Source organism: Odocoileus virginianus, chromosome 3 (genome assembly GCF_023699985.2).
Source record: "Odocoileus virginianus isolate 20LAN1187 ecotype Illinois chromosome 3, Ovbor_1.2, whole genome shotgun sequence".
NCBI classification, from domain to species: Eukaryota; Metazoa; Chordata; class Mammalia; order Artiodactyla; family Cervidae; genus Odocoileus; species Odocoileus virginianus.
Window position 1 is genome coordinate 53,601,406 of NC_069676.1, and position 23,452 is coordinate 53,624,857.

Consider the following 23,452-nt stretch of genomic DNA (forward strand, 5'->3'; position numbering starts at 1 on the left):
CCTAACAGATGCAGGAGTATTTCACCACCCATATCCTAAAGTCCCAGTTGCAGAAAGAAAACTGTACTGGTCTGTACAGTCTTTTACCCCTGGAGCCAGTGTGAATTAGCGATGTCCTGGCATCGGGCTGTGTCACGGCATTGAACTCAGCTCCTCTGGGCCCACGAAAGGCAATAACACACATCTCCTGTCTTCCCAACTCCATGTTCAGCGATGCCAGGTTGGTAGCCCAGGTAGGGTATTTACATCATGGAAATTGGCAAACACTACATATCAGAGCCATCTTTTCCCCTTTGTTGGAAAGCTCATTAACCAGCACACCACCAAGATGAGGAGGAAAGGGATGGGAACATGAGGAACACTGGGGCAGCAATTATCAAGGAATGTCCATCCACAACCAGAAAGATTCTTCACAGAGTGGGTCTCTCTTTTTTTTCTGCCATCTGAAGCAGGCCCACCCAAATCCAGCCCTCACGGAAGAGAACAGCAGAGCCACCCTTTCATGCCAGCCTGCTCTCAGACGTGGATGAGGAGTGTCAGTGACGCCCGGGTCACAGGGCTGGGACCGGAGCCTCTCAGATCAACAGCTGTTGGGAGCCGCTGTCTTTGGCTCACATGGCTGGCGAGAAATTGGACTTCAATGTTCTGAATAGGCAGAAAAAGATACCTCCTTGCTCCCTTCTGCTCCCTTTCCTGGGGCTGCCAGCTGGCATTTTTTGTCACTCATCATGGCTTCCTGCAGTGGAGATTAGACCCTTGATGAAGAGGACATGTGGGCAAGAAAAAGTCTGTAGCAGTAGGAGGCTCCAAGGCAGGTATACATTGGCAAAATGGGGACACGGACATAGCTCAAAGCACATTTCAAGTAATGCGGCCTTTTTTTAAGGATGACCTAGAGAAATACTGTTTTTATCTGTGGCTAGCATGCCTGGATACTCTTCAATCCTGGAAAAATAGCTAGTTGGGCCTACTAGAATTTTATGTCAGGAGCAGAGATGGCAAAATATCAAGGTTGGAGTTGAATTTAAGTGGCAGTGGTGTGGCTTAATATGCATTCTTTCATTCATCTAACAGATGCTTTCATTCAACAAATACAAATATTGAGTTACTAGGTGCCTCTAGAATATAAGTCCCATAAATGCAGAGACAGCATCTGTCTAACTAGTGTAGGTTTTCAGTACATTTGTGTTGGATAATAAGTCGATGGCATTGCTTTGTCAGGTGTGAGTGCTTTGTACACATCATGTTGCTTCGGTCGTGTCCAACTCTTTGTGACTCTGTGGACAGGAGCCCACCAGGCTCTTCTATTCATGAAATTCTCTAGGCAAGAATACTGGAGTGGGTTGTCATGCCTTTCTCCAGGGGATCTTCCTGACCCCGGGATCGAACCTGCACCTCTTTACATCTACTGCATTGCCAGGAGGGTTCTTTGCCTCTAGTGACACGTGGGAAGCCCATGGGAAGTACAAAGATGGACAAATTGTAGACTGTGCTGAGGCAGAGTTCAAATCTGATGGACAAGCAGACAAGTAAACCGGCAGTTACGATACAGGGGGATGAGAGTTGTGCCGGGGGAAGTGTAGGGTGCAGTGGCTCACAGAAAAGGAGGCTCAACTCAACCTTGTGGGATGAGACAGCAAAGGCTTCCCAAAGACCGAGATGCCGAAGACGTAGACTCCATGCCAAAGATATTGGCATCTATTTGACAAGACCTTATGGAAAAAAACAACCATCCATGTATTCTGCAACATCTCATATTCCTAGGAAGACTACAGACTTTGTCTTATTGGGAATATGATTGCAAATAACTGCTGGAATACTTCTATGGCTTAGCCCTCAGAAGCAGTTTCTATTTCTCAGGGACATTCAGAGGATTTCCCTAAATTCAAGCTTCCCACTCCAATGATCCAGTGCCCAGTGTGACAGGTGACTTGCGGGTCTTCAGTATTTCTCTGATGTCCAGTCACTCACTCCTAACATCAGGTCCAGCTCTGTAGGCAAGCAGGGTACTCTCCTCTAAGGTCACGTCTGTTCCATTTGATAAAAAGGAGAGGGATGCTGTGAATTTTTATTTCAAAGAGGCAGACACGACTGCAGAGGTGCAGAAGGTCCTGGTGGTGACAGTCTTGTCTCAGGGACAGCTGAACTGAGAGCGGAGATTTCTAACTTCCCAGGGCTGTCTATTTTCAGCAAAGGTCATGCAGACTTTTTCTTTGGGTATCACCAGATTAAGATGCCAATACATCTGAGTGGGCACACATACACAAAAACACCCAGGGCTGAAAGGAGGGAGATTAAGAAGTAAAGCATTTGAAACCCAGATGTAACTTTGGGACAGCAGAAGACAAGCCCAGCCACTTCAGCTCCGCTCGCCAAAGTCACTTTCCCTGAGGGTCTGGGGCACTCACATCCCTTCATTCCTTTTCACATCCTATCCTGTGTGACATCTTTACTCACCAGCCATTCTCTGGAGGAACACATACCCGAGAGCAGAGAGAGTGGTGGAATAAAGTGCCTCTACCCATGACTCTTCAATGGCTAGCAACATTTTGCCAGTTTGGTTTTGTCTCATCCCATGCCCTTATTTCTGGTATATTCTGGTATATTCTAAAGTAGTTCCCCTAACAGGAACTCTGCTCAATGTCATGTGGCCGCCCAAATGGGAGGGAGTGTGGGGGAGAATGGATACGTACATATGTATGGCTGAGTCCCTTTGCCGTCCTCCTAAAACTATCACAACATTGTTGATCGGCCACACTCCAATACAAAATTAAAAGTTTAATAAAAAAGGGAAAAAACAGAGATCCTCCTGGAGCTTTAATTATCCACTTAATCTTCCATTATCATGAACATTGGAAGGAAAGGTAAAATTCACCTTCTTCGCTTTGCAGTTAAGGAAACTGAGGCCCAGAGAGGTGCAGTGCTTCAAGGACCAAGTCTATAAGTTGGGTGTCACATCTTGGGGCCACCTCCAGTGCCCAGACCAGACGGCTCCGTGATCAGAAACACTGTGCTGTTTAACTGTGTCATTGCTCCTTCCACTCCAGAAACCTCCACGTGGAGGCAAAAGATAGAAAGAACCTGGAGGAGAAAGCCAGTGTACATGCGAGCAGAGCTTCCCCCCCAAGGGGAGTAGTGGCGGTGATGGTGGGAGGGTCATTTGACTCATGTTTCCTCCCTCTACGGTGCCTTGGGCTCAGCTTCTCAAACCATATGGAAAGACACTCATAAACCAAGCACCACACCTACAGGAAAAGCTCTCTCGGGGAGTGGGAAAAATGAATGAGGGCAGAATGGCCCCCCAGAATGGGTGAGATGGCTCCTCCCTTTGTCTTTCAGGCTCCCACACACCTCCAGCCCTTCCTCCAAGGTCCCCTGTGCCCTACCTGGAGGAAGACAAGGCCACCAACAGCTTCAGGACCAGAGACCCCACTCATCTCAAAAGCAACCCCAAGCTGTGTATCAAAAACCAGCTGATGTCAGGAGCCAGGGATATCACTATGAATGTGTTGGGGATTACTTCCTGTGCTGGGGGGATGAAATCACCCCCAAAGCAATCTCATAGAAATGTTTGGAAGGAAAAATGAAAGCATGCTAATAGTGACCCTGAAAAGAGGCTACTGGTTGTAGGTGGTTCTGTCTCTGACCACTGCTGTGAACTCCTGCTTTCTTCCCCCTTTTTCTGCTTTGCTGTGCTGTGCTTAGTCGCTCAGTCATGTCTGATTCTTTGCAACCCCATGGACTGTAGCCTCCCTCTGTCCATAGGGATTCTCCAGGCAAAAATACTGGAGTGGGTTGCCATGACCTCCTCCAGGGGATTTTCCCAACCCAGGAATCGAACCAGGGTCTCCTGCATTGCAGGCAGATTCTTTACCAGCTGAGCTACCGGGGAAGCCCTTTCCTGCTTTCAGTTCAGTTCACTCAGTCGTGTCTGACTCTTTCGACCCCATGGACTGCAGCACACCAGGCTTCCCTGTCCATCACCAACTCCCAGAGCTTGCTCAATTCATGTCCATCAAGTCGGTGATGCCATCCAACCATCTCATCCTCTCTTGTCCCCTTCTCCTCCCACCTTCAATCTTTCCCAGCATCAGGGTCTTTTCCAAAGAGTCAGTTCTTTGCATCAGGTGGCCAAAGTATTGGAGTTTCAGCTTCAGCATCAGTCCTTCCAATGAATATTCAGGACTGATTTCCTTTAGGTCTGACTGGTTGGGTCTCCTTGCAGTCCAAGGGACTCTCAAGAGTCTTCTCCAACACCACAACTCAAAATCATCAATTCTTTGGCATTCAGCTTTCCTTATATTCCAACTCTCACATCCATACATGACTACTGTAAAAACCATAGCTTTGACTAGACGGACCTTTGTCAGCAAAGTAACATATCTCTGCTTTCTAATAAGCTGTCTAGGTTGGTCATAGCTTTTCTTCCAAGGAGCAATCATGGCTGCAGTCACCATCTGCAGTGATTTTGAGTGTGGCAGTGTATACAGGAGACCTTTTGAAGGAAGTTGCCATTATCTTCATTACCTCCACCATAGTTTGATCTCAAGGCAAACAGGGAGGGAACAGAGTCCTGCCCATCAATAGAAAATTGGATTAAAGATTTACTGAGCACGGCCCCGCCCATCAGAACAAGACCCAGTTTCTCCCACAGTCAGTCTCTCCCATCAGGAAGCTTCCATAAGCCTCTTTTCCTTATCGGGCGTGGACAGAATGAAAACCACAATCACAAAAAACTAATCAAACTAACCCAGGGATCAAACACAGGTCTCTCACATTGCAAATGGATTCTTTACCAGCTGAGCCACAAGGGAAGCCCAGGAATATTCAAGTGGGTAGTCTATCCCTTCTCCAGGGGATCTTCCCAAGCCAGGAATTGAACCAGGGTCTCCTGCATTGCAGGTGGATACTTTACCAACTGAGCTATCAAGGAAGCCCCCATATGGACCACAGCCTTGTCTAACTCAATGAAACTATGAGTCATGTCATGTAGGGCCACCCAGGACAGATGGGTCATTGTGGAGAGTTCTGACAAAACATGGTCCACTGGAGAAGGCAATGGCAAACCACTTCAGTATTCTTGCCTTGAGAACCCCATGAACAGTATGAAGAGGCAAAAAGATATGACACTAAAAGATGAACTCCCCAGGTCGGTAGGTCCCCAACATGCTACTGGAGATCAGTGGAGAAATAACTCCAAAAAGAATGAAGAGATGGAGCCAAAGCGAAAACAATACCCTGTTGTGGATGTGACTGGTGATGAAAGTAAAGTCTGATGCTGTAAAAAGCAATGTTGCATAGGAACCTGAAATGTTAGATTCATGAATCAAGGTAAATCAGAAGTGGTCAAAGAGGAGATGGCAAGAGTGAATATCAACATTTTAGGTATCAGTGAACTAAAATGGACTGGAATGGGTGAATTTAATTTAATTCCTGCTTTAGGATCCCTGGTAACTCAGAAAGGAGGCAGGAGGGACCAGGGGAAAAAAGGCTGGCATGTTCTGGGTGCCTGATTGATATTTGATTAGGGTGGGAAGGAAGAAATGCCATGCCCACTGACTCACAGTGGCTGTAGATACAGAAGGCAGACGTGGGTCTGTGCCCTCTCAGCTCTCTGCCCAGAAGCAGAAGAGGCCTGAGACAGAAGACTTCAGGGAAAGAGGAGAGAGATACATGACAGAAGTCACAGGACAGAAGAGACATTTTTTAAATTGAAGGATAATTGCTTTACAATGGAGATGTTTAGCTATAGAACCAATAATAAGAATCTTCCTTGCACTGGTTCACCTTCTATTCCTCAGTGTCTCTCACCTCCCTATTCTCCCCTATAACACTCCAACTTCTAGTTATGTACATAATTGTTTACTTATAAGTTTGATCTTTGTTTCCCCCTACAACTAGACAAGACCTGGCATAGTTGGCACTCAAATATACGTAAGGGACTTCCCTGATGGCCCAGTGGTTAAGACTCTGTGTTCCCAATACAAGTAGCCCAGGTTCGATCCCTGGTCAGGAAATTGGATCCCACATGCTGCAACTAAGAGTTTGCGTGTCACAGCTGAGAGTTCACAAGCCACAACTGAAAGATTCCACGTGCCACAACTAAGAGTTGGTGTAGCCAAATAAATATTTTTAAAAAATACTTCTTGAAAGAAAGAGTAAGACGTACGACTGGAAAAGTCAGTCCAGAAGGTATAACAGCAAGCTCATTACTCCCCTCTCCTCCTTTGGGCAAAAAAATCTCCAAGCATTCTAATTTAAATACTTCTTATTTGCTAAGAATTTTACTCACTGTTTAATTTATCTCATTAGGTCTCTCAGAAAACCCATGAGAAAGTGTGTTCAGGGTCCCCAAGAATCCCCAGGATTCAGTGACTCCCTAGAAGGGCTCACAGAACTGAACAAATCTGTTATACATAGCCTGCCAGGCTCCTCTGTCCATGGGATTTTCCAGGCAAGAATGTGTGTGTGTGGCCATTCCCTTCTCCAGGGGATCTTCCCAATCCAGGGATCGAACCTAGGTCTTCCACATTGCAGGCAGATTCTTTTCCGTCTAAACCATTAGAGAACCCCCTTATATGCAGTTACAGTTTATTACAGTGAAAGGATACAGACTAAAGTCAGAAATGAAAAAAAAGAAAGGCACACAGGATAGAATCCGGGAGAGACCTGGCACAGCTTTTAGTCGTCCTCTCCCAGATGAGTGGCACAGACAGCACTTATTTCTCCCTGTAACAGTGCATGACAACACACATGAAGTACTGCCAACCAAGGAAGCTTGCCCAAGACTCGATGTCCAGGGTTCTTATTGGGGGGTCAGTCCGGTAGGTGTCACTGGCTTCCCATGCAGTTGGCCTTAGTCTCTAGCCCCTCCAGAGGTCAAGATTTTACTGCATAACCCAACCTCTCCCCCAGCATAAATCACATTGTTCACCTAGACTATCTGCTATGTCCCAAGGCTCCAAGCAAACAGTTCCTCTTGTCAGGCAGGATTTTCCAGGAACTTAGAGGTTATGTCAGGTGAATGGGCCAAATCTTCCACTGGAATCTGCAGAGTTTGGCTAACACAGATTTATCGAGTTTACTACACAAAGAAGTATTAGTATTAGCCCCAATTTATGAATGATCCATACTAAGAAGCAAGAAGGCTAAGTGATTTGGCCAGTTACCAAAGCCAGAATGCAAACCGTCTTCCTTGACTTTAACATATGTGTTCTATTGCACCCTAGTACCACTCCCTGAGCAGGTGAAATTCTCTGTGATAAAAAGAAATTCTCATAGTATGTCTCATAAGCCTGGCCTCAGATAGGAATGTCCAGATTCAGACCTTCTGGTGATCTCAAGCCCCCTGCAACAGATGGTCTGGGATTTATCAAGGCCAGTCAGATATGATGTTGTTGAGTGAGTGCTGGGAGGGTGGGGGTCTCCCTCCTCACCAGAGATACATGAGCACAAGGGCAAGCAAACGCTTTCTTAAATATACTCCCTTGCCTCTGATACCTGCTCCCAAAGGATTGTCACCATGAGGGAAGGAGGCAGGATGGCTCAGCTGGCCAAGAAAGCAACTAGGAAGTGAGGACCCAGGCCAGTCAGCTTGACCCTTTGCCTCATGAGCAGAGTGAAGTCACCGGGGAAGTTACGTTTACTTTACCCAGCATTCCCCGGGCTCCTGCCAATCTGCAAAGTGCTTCAGATGGCAACACGAAGTCACACTAGCGGAGTGGAGCTTCTGAGAAGCCTGCCAGCAAACAAGCCTGTATGACTTTGTTCAACTCAGTGATTCCTGAGCCTATTTGAGTATGGAACCCTTTCTGAGTATGTGTAGCACTAAATTGTTAAAATTCAGGACAATTTGGAAAATAGGACCCCAACTCTCCTTTTTTTTTTTTTACTTTCTAGCTCATGCCAATAGATCTTTCAAATAATTATTATCAGTCATAATTAGTAATCTAATATGCATTCTTTCCCTCCAAGAATGGCAATTCCTGGATGTTTCTGGATTAATTCACAAATTCATTCATTCACCAAGCATTTGTTAAACACCTATTTGTGTCCAGGCCTCAGAGATAGAATTTCAGAGGTGTTTCAGACATGAACCCTAATTTATCCGGTAGGGAATTCATAGCCTGGTGACTGATAACTTGAGCCAAAGGCCAGGATGTTTTTCTCTTGGCTCCATCCTCCCATGATGGGCCATCTTGTGACCAGCGCAGGGAGGCAAGCTGTTAGGTCAGCACGTTGGTTTTGGCCCCACCCAATGCCAGGAGTAGAGAACCAGGCCAGCCTCTTTCTAAACAAGTGGGGAGTGCCACTCATGATGGTAAACAGCTCGTTACCCAGGAGCAGGCTAATGCCCACTGCAGCAAAGCTTTTTCCCTTGTCAGGACTCACTGTGATGGTTCCACTCAATTTGGGCTCCTTTTCTCTTACCCTGTTATCAATCCACCTACCTCCTCCTTTATTTTCCAATTGGAAATAAGCTCTGAGCTCATTGGCAGATAGACCTGCTGCTGTTTTTTAATTCTGCCATTTGGTTATTTCTCTGTTTTGCAGTTTTACTGTCTATAGGGTTGTAGTATGTATTAATCAAGACTTTTTCAGTTTCAGGGGTCAGAAAACAATTCCAGGCAATTTCAATAATAAACAATACATTGAGAATATCATCTCATTTAACTGTGTATCCTTGAGTCATAGCTGGATGTAGGCATTCAAATATTATTGCCAAGGCTCTATCCATCAATACCTATTATAGTTACCTGTTTATCTCATGATATCACTAGTTCTTCTGCCTTCTGCACCTTCATTCAAGAAGGTGTGTCTGGTGTCTGGGAAATATCATCACTGGTAGTCCAAGGCTCACCACTTCCAGGCTCATGATCCAAAAGAAACACTCTCTTCTTGGGTGTCTGTATATCACACATCAAAGAAGATTCTAACTGACCCTATTTGGAGCACATGCCTGCCCTGTACCAGCATTATACCAGGAGGATTTGGGCACTCTGTTACTGAGCCAAACTTGGGTCCACTCACAAGGTAAAACCAATCTACTGACATTGGTCGTGGTGAGGAAAGTGCAGCATTAATTGCAGAACACCAAGCAGGGAGAATGGGTGGCTAATGCTCAAAAGATCCAACTCCCCAAAGGATTTCGGGGAAGGGATTTTAAAGGCAAGATGAAGGAGAGGGTTGCAGGATGCCTGATCAGCTCATGGATATTGTTCTGATTGGTTGGTGGAGAGGTAACTGGGTGGTATTTGGCGAGTTAACATCATCAACCTTTAGGTTTTGACTGGTCTGAGTTCTATGTGTATGTGGTCATCACTTTTTTCACCTGATGGGGATTTTGGTATCTATAAAACAACTCAAGGACATGGCTCAGAATATTACCTATCATCCTTGATGAGAAACAAAAGGTCCTTGACTTTGTATTATGGCTAAACTATTTATTGTGTCTTACTTGGCTGTTCTTGTTTCTGCATTTTCTCATCTTAAATTTGTTTTCTGAAACTCAGAGAAGCCTTAGGAGGCTAAAACTTTTTTCATATAAACAAAAAGCAGAGGACATGGCACTGAATAGGGGTTAGTCCTGTCCCCAGAAAGGCCCCCACAGGGCCTTACTTAGTTTATTAATGGCCAGCCTGGGCCACATACCCATGTGTATGTGGTGTGACCAGAGTGAATGACATGCCTCTGAGAAGATGGAGACCAAACCGGTGGATCCTCAGAGAAGGGGCGCCTGCCATTTTACTAGTAACACACATAAATACTGCAACATAATTTTACCATGAATATCTCTGCATGCCCCTGTTTCCTTATTTCAGTGTCCTGTGCTTTATCTTCCCTCAAAGAATGGCCCTCAAGGCTTTCAGACCCTACTGAGGTGACAGATCAATAGACCGGCACATTGACTTATTAAGCCTTTTGAATCTCAGAAAAGGAAAGCTTGTTAGCCACACACTCAGCCTTCCATTGGATTATCTGGCTTTTTGAAAAGCACCAGGAAAAACATTTGGTTATGACCTGACTCTGAAACCTCCACACTCGCTTCATCCTCATGGCCCCTCCCACCTGCACCTGTCAATACAGAAAACAGGGTGGTAAAAGCTGTTTCCAGCCATACTCCAGGTGATGGCTGATGTGGAACTTGGAGTCATTTTCCCTTGAGAGAACCTTTGAGGGCCAGATAGAATCTGGTCCAGCTGAGTCTCTTCAGGTGCTTAACTTTTACATGAGGGCTCTGGAGTTCAATAATTCATGCTAATGTGACCAGCAGCAAGCAAATCACATTCAAACTCTGCTCAGATTTTGATTATAAAACAACACCCCAAATGAATTTTATGATGGATAACATACTAGGTGATTTCAGGAGGATGAAACAAAAGTCAGGGCTTTGAGGTCAAATGAACGGAAGTCAGTCTCAGGGCCGCTGGTCATTGGCTGTGTGACTTTGCCTGAACGTTGAACATCTCAGAACTTCTGTTTCATCATTGATAAAGTTAAGATAAAACTATTTCACAGGTTTTGAGATCATGTGAATGAGATACTACATGGAAAGTGCAATTATTGTTGTTGCTTAGTCGCTAAGTCGTGTCTGACTCTATTGCAACCCCATGGATGGTAAGTAACCTGCCAGGCTCCTCTGTCCATGGGACTTTCCAGGCAAGAATGCTAGAGTGGGTTGCCATTTCCTTCTCCAGGGGATCTTCCCGACTCAGGGATCAAACCTACATCTCCTATGTCTCCTAGACTGCAGGTGGACTCTTTACCACTGATCCACCTGGGAAACCCACAGTAGGGCAATAAGACAAATTTCTATGGCTTGCCAGAGCCACAATAAATGTTCATTTCCTTCCCCTCTTCAGATTCTCTCTCTTTCTTCTTCCCCATCCCCAGCCCCACCTCCACCACCTTTACAACACAGAAGCCAATGTTTCCTATAAGTATGAATGTAGAACTGAGAATAAAAGGGGAGAATGAAGAGAAAAGGTGATGAAAAATATTTTCATGTTAAAAGTAGAATTTACAATCTGCTTCCACAATCCTTTATCCCTACTGAGGGGAGATGGAGATAAGACGAAGATGGTCAGACAATCAGTACTATCTCAGGGTTTCAAAGTTTATGTCTCTTCAAAGAGATTTAAGCAGTTTTTGCAGTTTTAGTTTAATATACTTGCTCAGTGGTCATTAAAATATATAAGCCACTTGTATGGGAATGTCTTCCAGAAAAGAAAGGAAAAAAGCAACTTGGCCATTTACAACACCTACGTTGAATCTCCATTGCTCCTATTTTAGTTAGAATAAAATGTAACTCAGACCAGAGGCATCAAACTTGGATGGGTGGGAAAGTGTCATAAAAATGCAGCTAAACAGTTCATGAACTTAGGCAAATTTTTAACCTCTTTGATCCCCAGTTTTCTAATCACAGGTGGTAAGAATTAAATAAAAGATATTGTGGGGTGCTTAGCACAGTATCTGGTACATAGGAAGAAACACTCAATAAATATTAGTTATTGATATCATCCTTATTATGCAAAGTCAAAGGGCTTAAATTCTTTTTTTTCCTAATTTTTCATTCCTCCTTCCTGTGCTTTCCTTTCCTTTTACGAATCAAAAATGACAGTGTATTAGGCAAGATGGAAGTTCATTTAGCTTTCGGATAAAAATTGGGAAGTAAAGTAATCCAGGACTTGCCTAGCAGCTCCACCATGCAGACTACTTCCCCCCCTTTTCAGGTGAGACTTTCATCCTCATTGTTCAAGATGGCAGTGAGAGCTCCAGCAATCATGTCCACATTCCCCACAACAAAATGGAGGAAAGGAAAATAAAGTCAGTCCCTCTCAGTAAGGACATTTCCTAAAATGTTTTTATATCCTTTTGGCCAGATGTAGCTGCTAGTTGAGTTCAGTTCAGTCGCTCAGTCATGTCCAACTCTTTGTGACCCCATGGACTGCAGCGTGCCAGGTTTCCGTGTCTGTCACCATCTCTCGGAGCTTGCTCAAACTCATGTCCATTGAGTCGGTGATGCCATCCAACCATCTCATCCTCTGTCGTCCCCTTCTCCTCCCGCCTTCAATCCTTCCCAGCATCAGGGTCTTTTCCCCTGAGTCAGTTCTTCGAATCAAGTGGCCAAAGTATTGGAGCTTCAGCTTCAGCAGAGCTGGTAAATGTGACCTGTGTGTGCCAGATGCTGACGTACCCAGAAAAATGTGATTTATATTACGACATAAAACTGAGAGAAAGCATAGAGACTGACAACCGTTACTCCCTGATACAGCTCACCCTGGGAGTCTAACAGATTTAGATCATCCCCCAGAAATCCTCTCCTGTCATTCTGCTTCCTCCTGCTTACTTCTCATGTAAGGGAACAGCTTCTCCAAAGGGTAGTTTCATGGTTTGTTAAGCCTACTTAGCTTGGCTTAATTTCTTCCTAAATTCCTCCCATACCTTTCACTTCTCACCCCCCAGCTTCATTCATTTTCTTTTTACCACCCAATTTTAATAGACAACACAATTACTCCCTTGTAGAAAAGCTAGAAAACTCATCAAAGCACTTAGGGAAATTTTATTTGAAATATTCAAAAATCTCACCATTTAGAAATAACCACTTTTCAACTGTTAGTGTACAGCCATCTAACATTTTCCCCAGGTAAATATATATATATATATATATATATATATATATATATATATATATATATAAAGAAAGTCTAGCATACATAACTGTTTTTAATCTCTTCTGTTATACTTAACAATATGAGTAACTCTCAATGTTGTTAATTATAGATCAACATCATCAACTTTAATGATTGCATATATCCATTGTATGGGTGTATCATAATTCATTCAACTGATTCTGTTTATACACAACACTGGGTTAAACCTCCAGTACATACATCTTGGCTCACTTGTCCACCAGATGAGCTGTGCTCCTGTGGTTGTCTAACTCCCCAGGGACCAGCAGAAAAGCACTGGTCTGCCATCCCGTTAGCAATATGGTGCTGTTCAGGTCTTATCTCGATCCCTAAGCTGTTTGCAGTTCATTTTTAAATGAACATTGAAGACTCAGAAGGTCCTTGAAGAACTGAATTAATGTCTCCTTACCTCCCCCTCATAAATAGCAAGACTGTCCCCAGCCGAGGGGCTACTCCACCCAATGACTGAGGAAAACACAATACAATTGCAGGTGACACTGAAGAGCTTCTTATAAAACCCAAGTTACTAGAACTTTCCATTTGTCAAACTGACTTCAAGCAAGACCAGAGTGAGACCATTTCTCTGTGGAGAAACTCGTTTCAGTTAGGAAAAAAAATGCATTTGACTGAAATAATTATTTAGACTGACAACTGATTTGACAAATGACAGTTCTTTAGCTGATTTTTTTAAAGTGATGATTGATTTCTGACTGTTAATTTGTCTTAGTTGTGCTTGCTAAAGATCCAAACACACATGGGGTTTTCAGTTTCTAGACAAGGCTGAAGACAAATTATGGTGTATCACTCTCACATAGCACTTTCTATTTTCAGGGAGTTTTCACCTCAGTTTTCTTTCCATTAACATGGAGGAGTAGGTAGAACTGATATCAATAGCCCTACATTACAGATGATCATTCTAAGAGGTGTCATCTATTGAGCACACTCTATGCAAAATATGAAACAATACACAAATGCATCATTAATATTCTTTAGTCCTCACAGCAACTCTAATAAGGTAGATATTGTTATCGCTTCATCTTATAAGTGAAAGATGAAATAACTTGACTGTAGTCACACAGTAGCAAAGAGGTGAAGCCAGAATTCACAATCAGTATTCCTAGCAAGAGTCACGGTCTTACTCAAGTTCCCATAGTTGCAGTCAAGTCCAAAGTCCTGCTCCCTGCATAGTGATTAAGAACAGGGTCTCTAAAATCAGGTTGTCTGACTTCAAGCCCCCTATCGCCATTTCCCAGCTGTGCCACCTTAAGTGAGTTACTACACCCTCTGTGCCTCAGTCTCTCCACCACAGAAACGGGGGTAATACTGTCTGTCTCAAAGGTCAAACAAGGAAATCCACCTCTGGCACTTAGTGCGTGGAAGGTGCTCTGTCATTAGTACCTAATGTGACCCCTTGGTCCCTCCGGCCTCTAAGCCATACATATTTTCTTAATCTGTGTCACTGCAGGTTCCTCGAGCCAAGGCCTTATGCAACTACCGAGGGCAGAACCCCGGTGACCTGAGGTTTAATAAGGGAGATGTCATCCTCCTCCGAAGACAGCTGGATGAGAACCTGTACCAGGGGGAGATTAACGGAGTCAGTGGAGTCTTCCCAGCCAGCTCCGTGCAGGTCATCAAGCAGCTGCCCCAGCCACCCCCACTCTGCCGGGCCCTCTACAACTTTGACCTTCGCGACAAGGACAGGAGTGAGAACCAGGACTGCCTGACCTTCCTCAAGGTGAGATTCCGGGCGGCCACCAAAGTCGCCAGTGACCACATAAAGGCTGTGGTAGAACTTAAGGTGTTTGTTTAATATTTGTTGATTTTTTAAAATTACATTTTATACAGGCTTCCCTGCTAGCTCAGTGGTAAAGAATCCGCCTGCCAATGCAGGAGACGCAGGTTTGATCCCTGGCTTAGGAAGATCTGAAGGAGGAAATGGCAACCCACTCCAGTATTCTTGCCTGGAGAATTCCATGGACAGAGGAACCTGGTGGACTACAGTCCATGGGGTCTCAAAGAGTCGGACACGACTTAGTGACCAAACACCGATGAACAATGTGTGCCAATATATGTTATGTGTATGTATAGTTCAAATTATATGGAGGTGAAGTCACCAGAGAAATCTAACAGGAGTTTGATGGCAGTCCTCAAACATTTGTATTGCAATTATGAAACTAAGTATCCAAACACTCATTCATTCATTCATTCTGCAGTCACTTTTGACCACCTGTTCTTTTCAGACACTGGGGAGATAGCACGAATATGTCACAGCATCTGTGCTTGGGCAGAGTAGTGGGAGAAACAGATAGAAAATTGTAAACATAGTTTAATAGCATGCTGTATAGAACTACCGATCTTACCTCTTCATTGAGTGTCTGTAAGGATATTCTTGCTGACCAAGTTCACTACTGCTTGTTTACAACACTATTTTGTCTGTAGACATTGCATTCAAAACACTCTAAACAGCAACTACTGAAGCCTGCCTGCCTAGAGCCTGTGCTCCTCAACATCAGAAGCCACCGCAATGAGAAGCCTGCACACCACAGCAAAGAACGACCCTCACTCTCTGCAACTAGAGAAACTCCGTGTGTAGCAACAAAGACCCATCGCAACCATAGATAAATCAGTAAATTTTTAAAAACCACTCCAAACACACAGAATAGCATAATTATATCTTTACACATAAATAACCTCTTACAAGATACATTTTCCAAGGACACCAGTTACCTATGATTTTTTTAACCTCTCTTTTTTATTGGCTGATTCTTCACCATCTGTAAGTAACAAGTCTGCTAAAGTCTAGATGATAGCCATCCCTGTATATTTGGGGTGAGGGGTGGATCCAGGACACATGGAATCCTGAGGATGCAGAGTCCATGGATTCAGAGGGTCAACTGTAATCTAAGTCTCGAATTTGAGCAACCTCCAGGAGGTAGTGGAGGACAGGGAAGCCTGGTACGCTGCAGTCCATGGAGATGCAAAGAGTTAGCAACATACAGACAACACGAGCAACAACAAAATTCAGTATTTATTATTCCCTAAACATTCAAATTTTCTCATAGAAACCAAAGTTGGGGTAATTTTTATTCTTTGCAACTTAAGTCAAATACAAGTGCAAGTAGCACTGCTACAGTAAGTTCAGGAAAGTCTTTTGTTTTGTAAAACATTTTTCTTCCATCACTCCCTGAAATGAGATTTGCTTCAGATTCCCTCAGACCAGATAACTTCACTGTCCTCCATATTATGAAATACTGATCTTTGTTATTGTCTTCACACCTCAGAGTGAGTCCCCTCAAGAATACCATTCTGTAGCCGACCTGCATATTTTATACTTTGGCTACAGCCAGAGGACAGCTGCTCAATTCCACACGCGTTTATTGAGTATTTACTTTGTGCCTGGCATTAGGCACTGAGCTCTGGGGATACAGCCAGAGGAAGACATAGGCAGGGAGCATATCTGCTTTTGTGTCCCCTCTCTGGGAATTTGCAAACCGGGACACTTACCCAAGAACTTGTTCATTTGTTGAATTCACCCATGTACCAAGCTGTCTATGCAGATACAGTGGAGAGTCATTGTCCATATCTTCATGGAGCCAGCAGTCTAGTGGAAGGAGCGGACACATAAATGGGAAATTATGACAAAGGACTCAGAAGAGAGGATTTGCTCCCTCCTAGAAGATTATCAGGGTTTCCCCAATGGTTCATCGTTAAAGATCTGTCTGCCGATTCAGGAGACACTGGTTCGATCCTTGGGTTGGGAAGATCCCTTGGAGGAGGAAATGGTAGCCCACTCCAGTATTCTTGCCCAGAAAATCCAACGAACAGAGAGCCTGTCGGCTACAGTTTATAGAGTCACAAAGAGTCTGACATGACTGAGCGCAGCACAGTGGCAGAAGACTATCATAGACTGAGACTTCACTAGGAAATCTCATGGTCTTCCTAAATTCAGCATGTCTAAAAAAAACTCAAGGTCTTTTCTCCCAAAGCTACTCTTTTCCTGGTATTTTCTGTCTCGGTAAATTTTCCAGTTTATTCACACATGCATTCATTCATTCACCCATGCATGCATTCAAGAAATACTGATTGTTTTAAAAATTGTGAATCACTGTGTTGTACACCTAAAACTTATATTGCACATCAACTATACCTCAATAAAAAAATAATAAAAACTAACTGGTTGACTGCTAAAAGGAAGCCACTGTATAAGGTCCTGGAGACAAAAATGATCAAAATAGATCCAGGCCCTACAGACATAGAGTTTATGGTCTGATGGGATAGACAGACATTATAGCAACCATAATGTAAACATGTGTAATTGTAGATTATAATAAGGACAAAGAAATCTAAGAAATGGTATAGTGCCATAATGAATTTAGATTTGGATTCATCTACATTACTAAGGGACATAGATCAGAGAGATCAGTGGATGAATATTCAGATTTAGATGGATGAATATTCAGACTTAGGTCAATGAACAGGTGTGGACATGGAAAGATGTTCCTGACCTGATGCTAAGGGAAAAAAACAGTGTATCCTATATGACTTCATTTGAATGAATACAAAAGAAGTCAAATGAATATATATGCTAGAGTCAGAGTGGAGGTAACCTCTTGCTAGGTGTCAGGGAAAAGCACAAGAGCCATCTAGGTACTGGAAATATTCATATCTCTTGCTCCAGATGGGGGCTTTGTAGATATATTCAATTATAAAACTTCATCAAGCTTTACATCTAAAATATTTATGCTTTATTGTATGCCTGTATACATGTTTTAGAAAAAGTTTTTAAAATTTTGGTTTCTAATTTTTATATTAAATATAAAATATATTATAATTTTATATATTTATTTATATGTATTTTATCTTCATATAAAAGAACCTGGAAGAAAAACATGTTAACCAAGAGGTTAACACTGATTGTATCTATATTGTGATAGAATTCTTTGTTTTGCCTATTTACGTTTCCAAACATTTCTACAAATCTCCATATAACCTTTGATAATAAAAACTTGAATAAAAAGCCATCTTATGTTTGATACATTAAAAATTGAACTTGTTCTGAAAAGTGTTCAAAATCAGAGTACAATACATTCTTCCTTTTGCTAAGCCAAAAGTCTGTCTCCCTACGTCTTCCATGTTGATTTCTCATCAGATTAATTTAAATGAAAAGCCCTGATTCTGCTGGTGATGGAACATTAGAGACATTTCCAAGTTTTCTTAATGGATTTCCTTGATGCTCCAGATTATTTCTACTCCTCTTTTGGTCTTAGTGACCCAATACTGCCCTTTATGGAGAAAAGAGTATTTTAGCAGAGATTTTGTAAATAGACTGTGAAAAAGTTACCTTACTTGCACCTTACACCGTCTGAGACTCCAAGCTGATCTCCATGGAAAGCTTTCCCTCCCAGAAAACTGAGAGTAAAAGCTAACCAGGAGACTTTCTGTCTTTCAGGATGATATCATCACTGTGATCAGCCGAGTGGATGAGAACTGGGCAGAAGGCAAGCTTGGAGATAAAGTCGGTATCTTCCCAATCTTGTTTGTAGAGGTACGTGACTATCAAATCTACATCTGATGTGAGGTTAGAATTATACATAGGCTACAGTGATGCCTGAGAGCAATTTCTATTTGATATGAGGCTTATTTCAGAACTAACTAGTCTTGAAAGAAAAGATGCTAGTCCATAATACCCACTTCTGAACTTCTCTGGTGGTCCACTGGTTAAGACTCCGTGATTCCAATGCAGGGGGCACAGGTTTGATCCCTGGTCCAGAAACTAGTGTCCCACATGCCATGCTGTGAGGCCAAAAAAGTTTTTTTTATTACAAAATACCCATTTCTTGCAAGAGTGTGGGAAAATAGGCCTTTTCATTCTGCTGATGGGAGTACAAATAGCCATTATCTCTCATCTCCAGACTTAAACTCTATCAAGGATGTTGAAAATGTACATCTCCTGTGAGTCATGAATTCCACACCTGAGAGTTGATTATAAGGAAATAATAAAACAAATGTGCAAAGAAGTATGTACAAAATGCACAAAAATGTTTACCATAGCATTGTGCCTAGTGATGAAAAGTCAGAAATAATCTAACTACACAGCAATAAGGATTTAGGGTTTTTTTTAATTATGGTGATGGAAAAATACAAGCCCATTAAAAATAAAATGTTAAAAGATAATACTCAATATCAGGGAGTATCTGGTATTATAGAAAGATGTTTGTGATTTATTGTTCAGTTCAGTTAGTAGTTCAGTCATGTCCAACTCTTTGCAGCCTGATGGACTGCAACACACCAGGCTTCCCTGTCCATCACCAACTCCCAGAGCTTGCTCAAACTCATATCCATTGACTCGGTGATGCCATCCAACCATCTCATCTTCTGTCATCCTCTTCTCCTCCTGCCTTCAATCTTTCCCAGTATCAGGGACTTTTCCAAGGAGTCAGTTCTTTGCAGCAGGTGGACAAAGTATTGGAGCTTCAGCTTCAGCATCAGCCCATCCAATGAATATTCAGAACTGATTTCCTTCAGGATGAATTTATTGGATCTCCTTGTAGTCCAAGGGACTCTCAAGAGTCTTTTTCAACACCACAGTTTAAAAGCATCAATTCTTCGGTGCTCAGATTTCTTTACATCCAATTCTCACATTTATACATGACTACTGGAGAAAACCATAGCTTTGATTAGATGGACCTTTGTTGGTAAGGTAATGTCTCCGCTTTTTAATATGCTGTCTATGTTGGTCATAGCTTTTCTTCCAAGGAGCAAGCATGTTTTAATTTCATGGCTGCAGTCACCATCTGTGGTGATTTTGGAGCCCAAGAAAATAAAGTCTGTCACTGTTTCCCTTGTTTCTCCATCTATTTGCCATGAAGTGATGGGACCAGATGCCATGATCTTAGTTTTTTGAATGTTGAGTTTTAAGCCAACTTTTCAGTCTCCTCTTTCACTTTCATCAAGAGGCTCTTTAGTTCCTCTTTGCTTTCTGCCATAAGGGTGATGTCATCTGCATATCTGAGGTTATTGATATTTCCCCCAGAAATCTTGATTCCAGCTTGTGCTTCATCCAGTCCAGCATTTCACATGATGTACTCTGAATATAAGTTAAATAAGCAAGGTGACATTATACAGCCTTGATGTACTCCTTTCCCAATTTGGAACCAGTCCATTGTTCCATGTACGGTTCTAACTGTTGCCTCTTGACCTGTGTACAGATTTCTCAGGAGGCAGGTAAAGTGGTCTGGTATTCTCATCTCTTTAAGAATTTTCCAGTTTGTTGTGATCCATACAGTCAAAGGCTTTGGCATAGTTAGTGAAGCAGAAGTAGATGCTTTTCTGGAACTCTCTTGCTTTTTCAATGATCCAACAGATGTTGGCAATTTGATCTCTGGTTCCTCTGCCTTTTCTAAATCCAGCTTGAACATCTGGAAGTTCTCAGTTCACATACTGTTGCAGCCTGGCATGGAGAGTTTTGAGCATCACTTTGCTAGAGTGTGAGATGAGTGCAATTGTGTGGTAGATTGAACTTTCTTTGGCATTGCCTTTCTTTGGGATTGGAATGAAAACTGACCTTTTCCAGTTCTGTGGCCACTGCTGAGTTTTCCAAATTTGCTGGCATATTGAATGCAGCACTTTAATAGCATCATCTTTTAGGATTTGAAATAGCTCAGCTGGAATTCCATCACCTCCACTAGCTTTGTTTGTCATGATGCTTCCTAAGGCCCACTTGACCTCACACCCCAGGATGTCTGACTCTAGGTGAGTGATCACACCATCGTGATTATCTGGGTAATGAAGATCTTTTTTGTACAGTTCTTCTGTGTACTCTTGCCACCTCTTCTTAATATCTTCTGCTTCTGTTAGGTCCATACCATTTCTGTCCTTTATTGTGCCCATCTTTGCATGAAATGTTCCCTTGGTATCTCTAATTTCCTTGAAGAGATCTCTAGTCTTTCCCATTCTATTGTTTTCCTCTATTTCTTTGCACTGATCACTTAGGATTGTTAGCTAAAATAAATTTTAATGCTTGTAGAGTTCAAGATTTAGAAAATGAAGTTCTAGAGTTTTGTTTCTCAAAAATGTGACTGTGACTATAATTAACGTTAACAAATTGTATACTTAAAGATGATGATTATGGTCAATTTGCTATGTATTTTTTCACCACAATTTTTAAAAAACAAAGTAACTCATGAAACTAGCTTTATAAATGTGTGTGTGTGTGTGTGTGTGTGTGTGCATAAATGGATAAAGGACTGGGAGAATATGTACCAAGATATTAACAGTCGTGATCACCAGATGGTGCGACTCTAAATGATTTCCATTTTCTTCTCCCACCCTGTATTTTGTAAATCTTCAGAAATTAGCACAGATTACTTCTATTTTTTTTAATCTACTTTAAAAGAAAGAAAGAACACCTGTTAGGTTATCTCCCTGTTTCTCCAGATAATATATCATCTATAGCCTCTAACCTCTCTAGCCGTCAGCCTCACCCCAGCTTGAAGCAGGTCATCACAAATTTGAAAGAGAGGTTTCATGGTTAACTACATTTGTTGAGCGCTTACCAAGCACAAAGCTTTAAAAGTGAGCAATGCCGAACTATAAAAGAAGTAAAAGGAGGGTGGGGTGAAATGAAACAGAGGCAGAGTTGCAGAGAAGGGACCAGTATTTCCATCTGAAGAGCCAGAGCAGGTTGTGAAGTGAGTGGAGTGCCCAGAACACTGCCCAGGTGTTGAGGTTCCCTCTGTCCCACCCCCGGCGGCCCCGTCTGTATGGAAGGAAGGAAAGATGGAAGGGAGGGAAAGATGGAAGGGTCCAGAGAGGCTGGGCCTCCTACTCTCACCACCGAACGATAGTGCCTTTTCTCTTGTTGAAGCCCCATCCAGGTATACCCACTGAGTTCTCTACTTGTTCAATTTCACTCATTTTATGAGGCTCAACTAGAAACCTATTTTTCCATAAAATTCCAGTAACTAGTTGGAACATTCAGCTGTCTCTTTCTTCTCTGAACACCTGATGAATATGTGCATTGTACTTCACAGGCTAGCCCAACACAGAGCAGATACTGTGTTTAAAAATAAGTTTTAAAAAAATTAGCTTCACAAGCAAATGAATGAAAAAATATTTGGGAAGTGTTCCAACTGACTGGGAAAAAACCTCAGAGAACCATCCTTTCAACATGACCTCATCCCTCATCCTAAATATATATTCAATCGTGCAACTAATTTTTCATTGAATGCCTGCTATGTCAGGTCTTGTGCTAAGTTCTAGTGACACAAATCAGATATGGGTCCCTAATTTCAAGGACTGTAAGGGAGACATTAATAAGTAATTATAAGTGTGATGAATGATGCAAAAAGTGAAGGGGAGGGAATTACTGGGGGGAGGAGGGTATGATGTGCAACTTACTTGAGTAGGGTGTTAGCAGATGCCTTGTAAACCAAGACCTGACAAGTGATTAGGAGTTGTTTAGGTAAGAATGGAGGGAAGAGAGTTTGGGGGACTGGAGGCAATATGTGCAAATGTCCTGCAGGATAAGGAAGGGTGGTAGCCTCCAAAGAACCAAAAAATACTAGAGCTGGAGCTTAGAGAGTAAGAGAGAGACAGGAAAACAAAGCCAGGGGAACAAATGGGAACCAGACCAGAGGGGACCTTGTAAACCTTCCTGCATTAGTCCAGATGAGCCAGGTTATGCCATGGTGATAAACAGCCCCCATATCTCAGTGGCGTCACAAGAAAAGTTATATCTAATCCATATTACTTGCTCACCACACAGTGGTAAGAGGCCGTGCTCACACAGTCACTGAGGAACCCTGCAGGATGAGGCTGGGCCATCTTAAAGCTATGCCATCTGGAACACATGGACTTCCTAGGTTTCATGGCAGGGGAAGAGTAAAGAAGAGGGAGTTGTACACCAGCAAAGGCCTCAGCTCTGTGACATTTGTCACTCCTACTCATAGTTCATTGGCCTGAACGAGTCACATAATCCCTTCTGTCCTAAAGCCAGCTGGCAAGTATAGAGGATCACATGGAATATGTGCTGAGCATTCCTGCCATAGCATAAGAAGTTTAAACTTGACCCAGAAATCAGTGGACACAACTGAAATATTTAAAATGAGGCAGTGGCTCCTTCAGATTTGGGCTTCTATTTTTGATTATTGTTTTTACGTTTCGGCTGTGCTGGGCCTTCGGTGCTGCACATGGGCTTTCTCTGGCTGCAGAGAGAGGGGCTCCTCACTGTGGTGGCTTCTCTTGTTTGGGAAGCACAGGATCTAGCCCCACAGGCTTCACTTGTTGCTTCACATGGACTGGGTAGTTGTGGCTCATGGGCTCTAGAGCACAGGCTCAGTAGCTGTGGCACACGGGCTTCGTTGCTCCATGGCATGTGGATCAAACCCATGTGCCCTACATTGGCAGGTGAATTCTTTACCCTCCTGGGAAATCCAGATTTGGGTTTCTTAAAGATTGCTCTGAATGCAGTGGGGAAAATGATTTGAGGAGGAGGGATTAAAAAAAAAAAAAAGCAGAAAGATCAACTGAGCTACTCCATCACTCAGTTAGAAAATGACTGTGGCTTTGACTAGTAGATTGGAAACAAGTGGACAGATTCCAGGACCTTTGAGTAGGTAGATCCACAGGAGTGGGGGACAGGGGCCAGGAAGTGGTCAAGGATAACACCCCACTTTTGGCTTTGTGTGCCTAGGTCAGTGGTAGGGCTATCTGCTGGATGAAGCAACACTTGGTGAAGAGGAACAATTGTGATGTTTGGG

At 42.9% G+C, this 23,452-nt stretch overlaps 1 protein-coding gene across 5 annotated transcripts in view; it reads left to right on the top strand.

Moving 5' to 3' along the window:
• Window positions 1-23,452, top strand: part of SH3RF2 (SH3 domain containing ring finger 2) — a 143,963-nt gene that overhangs the window by 47,073 nt on the left and 73,438 nt on the right. For all 5 annotated transcript variants that reach the window (XM_020872209.2, XM_070465574.1, XM_020872215.2 and 2 more), the window contains exons 3-4: window positions 14,158-14,427; window positions 18,142-18,237. In XM_020872209.2, the coding sequence (XP_020727868.2) occupies window positions 14,158-14,427; window positions 18,142-18,237 (366 nt within the window). The remainder of the gene's footprint in view (window positions 1-14,157; window positions 14,428-18,141; window positions 18,238-23,452) is intronic.